This window comes from Silurus meridionalis, chromosome 15, assembly GCF_014805685.1.
Source record: "Silurus meridionalis isolate SWU-2019-XX chromosome 15, ASM1480568v1, whole genome shotgun sequence".
NCBI classification, from domain to species: Eukaryota; Metazoa; Chordata; class Actinopteri; order Siluriformes; family Siluridae; genus Silurus; species Silurus meridionalis.
The window spans coordinates 17138509-17142108 of NC_060898.1; the positions used below are offsets into that span (position 1 = coordinate 17138509).

General features: G+C 35.7%; 1 protein-coding gene across 1 annotated transcript; it reads right to left on the bottom strand.

The window, feature by feature from the left end:
- tmem179bb (transmembrane protein 179Bb) lies at positions 1-3600 on the bottom strand. The gene is given in 6 exon segments (XM_046868091.1): positions 1-504; positions 1341-1419; positions 1680-1817; positions 2022-2084; positions 2086-2216; positions 3326-3600. Coding segments are annotated over 6 exon segments (651 nt in total). The 5' UTR covers positions 3422-3600; the 3' UTR covers positions 1-360.

Consider the following 3600-nt stretch of genomic DNA (forward strand, 5'->3'; position numbering starts at 1 on the left):
TGAAATAAATAAATTTATTTTTCTCTCCTTTTTGCTTGCGAAGTTTCAGTCTTTTCAGGACGGAAGTCCATTTCTTTGATATGCATTTAAGTCTGACTGTGGCTATAAAACAAATCTTCCTCAATTTACTGTTGGCTTAAATATATTGATCACATAGTGTGCTTACCCAAATGCTCATAAAAAATCCATAATATATATTTATTTTATAAATATAGTGGAAAAAATACAAATAGATTTTCCAGCTGATCTTTTACTTTGAGTATTTGGGTGAGCTTGAGGATTCATCCAATTTATTTTGGACATTCCATTTAGTCCTTAATGCTGTTTGTCACATGTTGAGGTGTGGGTTTGTGATGGGATTCACAGGACTCTAGAAGTGCGGTGGAGGAAAGGTTCAGTCTCATCACAGCTCCACTGGTCCTCCTCACTAAGAGCTTGGCGCCTCTGCACCACCACAACAGCCACAACCAACAGCCAGAAGAAGAAACTCACCCACACGGATTTCTGAGGGAGAATCAGCCATCAGATCAATAATCATAGCAAGAGTATATCATGCAAATTTTATAATGCAATTTTTATCTGTAATATTAAGGCTTTTTTTTATAAATCAACCTTGAAATTCTAACAAAATTTGTATCATTAAGACGATGATTAAGATCTTTACAAGATTTCATAGCCGACATACATATAAGCATGAGGTGGGTTCACTGTTGTTTATGCAATGTTTGTCCTAGATTTCTTGGTGCCCTATATAAAATTCTGTTTGCTTCTCAACCATACACTGCACATAGATCACCTACCAATTTTCTACCATGTACAGCACATCTCAGCAAGACCTAATAGTGAAAAACACTATAAAAGTGTTAGATAGCTAGTTAGGGATCTTGCTTGCATTTATGACTAACTGCTACCGAATCTAAAAATAAAATGAAATTTACATACCTATTGGGACATTAATTAGCTAGCTAAGAACATACAAGCCTGCCTTATATTTTTGGGTCAACTAACAATCTAAGGCTAGCTTTATATACTACACAGGTGTTGAAAATGATCGATAACTACAAGCGAGTGAGACTGAGAGTTTTCAAAGTGTTCCAAAAGTTTACTAAATCCATTTTGTTCAACAAACCTTTAAGTCAGTTTCTTTTCATTGCAACTGATTGTGCCATTGTCATGCAATTATGTATGTGTTCAATGCTAGCTTTGACTGAATATTGGAAAAATGTATATACTGCTTGTTGTTTCTATACGTATATATGTAAACATATACGTATGTGTGTGTGTGTGTGTGTGTGTGTGTGTGTGTGTGTGTGTGTGTGTGTGTGTGTGTGGAGTAATACCTCGGCACTATGCAGTTCTGTGTAAAATTCACTCCCTATGTACGGACTTGACCATGTCATATTCTGTGCTTCCTTACAACTGAAAACAACACATAAAAAATAACAAATGTAATTTCATTTCTTCATCAATATGAAAATGAACTGTGTATAAATATATTCATACCCATCATGAGAATGTTTAAGAACATTACACGCCCCAAACATCTTAGCCTTTTTCTTAGATTTTCAAATTTGGGAGATGAGTATTTTATTCATTAATATGGATTTAATCATTTTTAACTATCAGATTAAAATAAATAATAATATTACATTTAATGATTACATCTGTGTTGAACTCACCTGCTGATGGAGGAACTGTTGTACAGGACAGAGAGACACAGGCTGTCTCTGCCAGTCCTCAGAATACACCCTGACACCAATAGAAAAAGTAGGAGAAGACCACATACCAATAGGGACACGTTCAGCCACACACTTCTCCTAAGAGACACAAACACAAAATAGAACAGAAATTATTTTCTTTTACAGCACAGAGGAGTGTTGACTTTTGTAATTACATTTCTCAGATTGTATTGATTAATTGTCAATAAAAGCAGGTGTTAAAAAAAAATAAATGTGAAAGCAACTGTAATTTAAATGTTAGCAAATTTCCCGTGAATCTTTTTTGCGTTGATCTGATTTCACCTTTTTGCGTAATCATCCACGCAGCTTGCATAGATCCAGTAAAGAATGAGGGTGAAGCAATATGGCCACACAAACAGAGATGGATGACACAAAATAGCAGAGTGAGGGAGAACTGGAGCTTTCTATTGTTAAGGACTGGTCAGATGTGTTGAAGGAGATACTGCCATAGAGGATGCACTGTCCTGCAAAGTGACCCTGTAATAGAATTTGTGTTGTTAAACTAAAGCATTTTGTATTGAGCAAAAAATACATATGTGCAAATTCAAAACGTTTTGAAACATGAATAATGATAAGCTGGCTCTCTTTCTCTCTCACACACTCACAGACACACACACCAGTGAGAGTTCATCATTTGACTCCTATAAAGTTTAATGTGGAACCACAGGTGGTTAGTCACATGACCAAAGATCTCATTAAATCATCAATAATGGTCCATTCAAACTGAAAGGATTTAACGTTATCCTATCATTTGTTAATTATCTTAAGAATTACAACCAGACCAAGGCCCTGGCAAGATTCCATGTACTGCTAGTCATATTGTGGAATATTTACATTTACATTTACATTTGCGGCATTTAGCAGACACCCTTGTCCAGAGCGACGTACAAAAGTGCTTCTCTAGCAAATGTGAGTCTCTAGCAATGAACAAATCTACACTGGTATGCTAGATTGCAAACTTAGTATAAATCAGACTATATCTCTTGATTTTTACAAAGCAAACTTGATAAGTGCTAATTTAAGTGTTTCAGAAAGAGATATGTCTTTAACCGTCCCTTAAAGATAGCCAGGCTGTTTAGACATCTAGGGGAAGTATATACCACCACCTTGGTGCCAAAACAGAGAAGAATATAAGATGTTAATATTGGGAAAGAAATGCTAAGAGAAAATTAAAAGAGAATTTGGGGGTTCAGATTTAGGTGATATAAAGGGAATTAAACGAGCGCAGGTTTCAAAGCAAAACTAGTATAGTTTGGTTAGCTGGCTACAGAAATTTGCAAAGGTGTGTAATTTTAAATCTTGTAAATATATGCTTAATTAATTTCAGTGTTTTTATCATTTTTTTATTACTGCATATAACACCTTAGGGCCTATATTAATTGTATTTTAACAAATTTGCCACTAAATGTACAATTACATTTTCTTTGTATAAGCTGTATATGCAAATCTATAAAGCAAAACCATCAAAATAAAAGCACTCTTTCAAACTGTACAATATAAACAATATTATACTATTACAATAGTTTATGGCATTAAACACAGGCAAATCTTTCTCTTACAATAAGACAATAAGCAGGTTCCCGTACCTGTGTGATGGTGACTGAGGCAGCTGTTATCACTCCACACATAAACGATCCTGCATGCAGCACAAGTTCGAGCGCCAGCAGCCATGGCAGCCCCATTGTCTTCACATGCTCTGCTCTTCAGATTGAAACACCCTGAGTGTAAGAGCACTTTCCCCGGGGGAAAATGAGTACAGTGACTTAGAGCACATGTCTCTTTAATGCCAGCCCTGTCCCCTGCAACAATATCACTCTTTCCCAATTGTTGATAGTTGGTGACACTCACTAGCATGCCTATT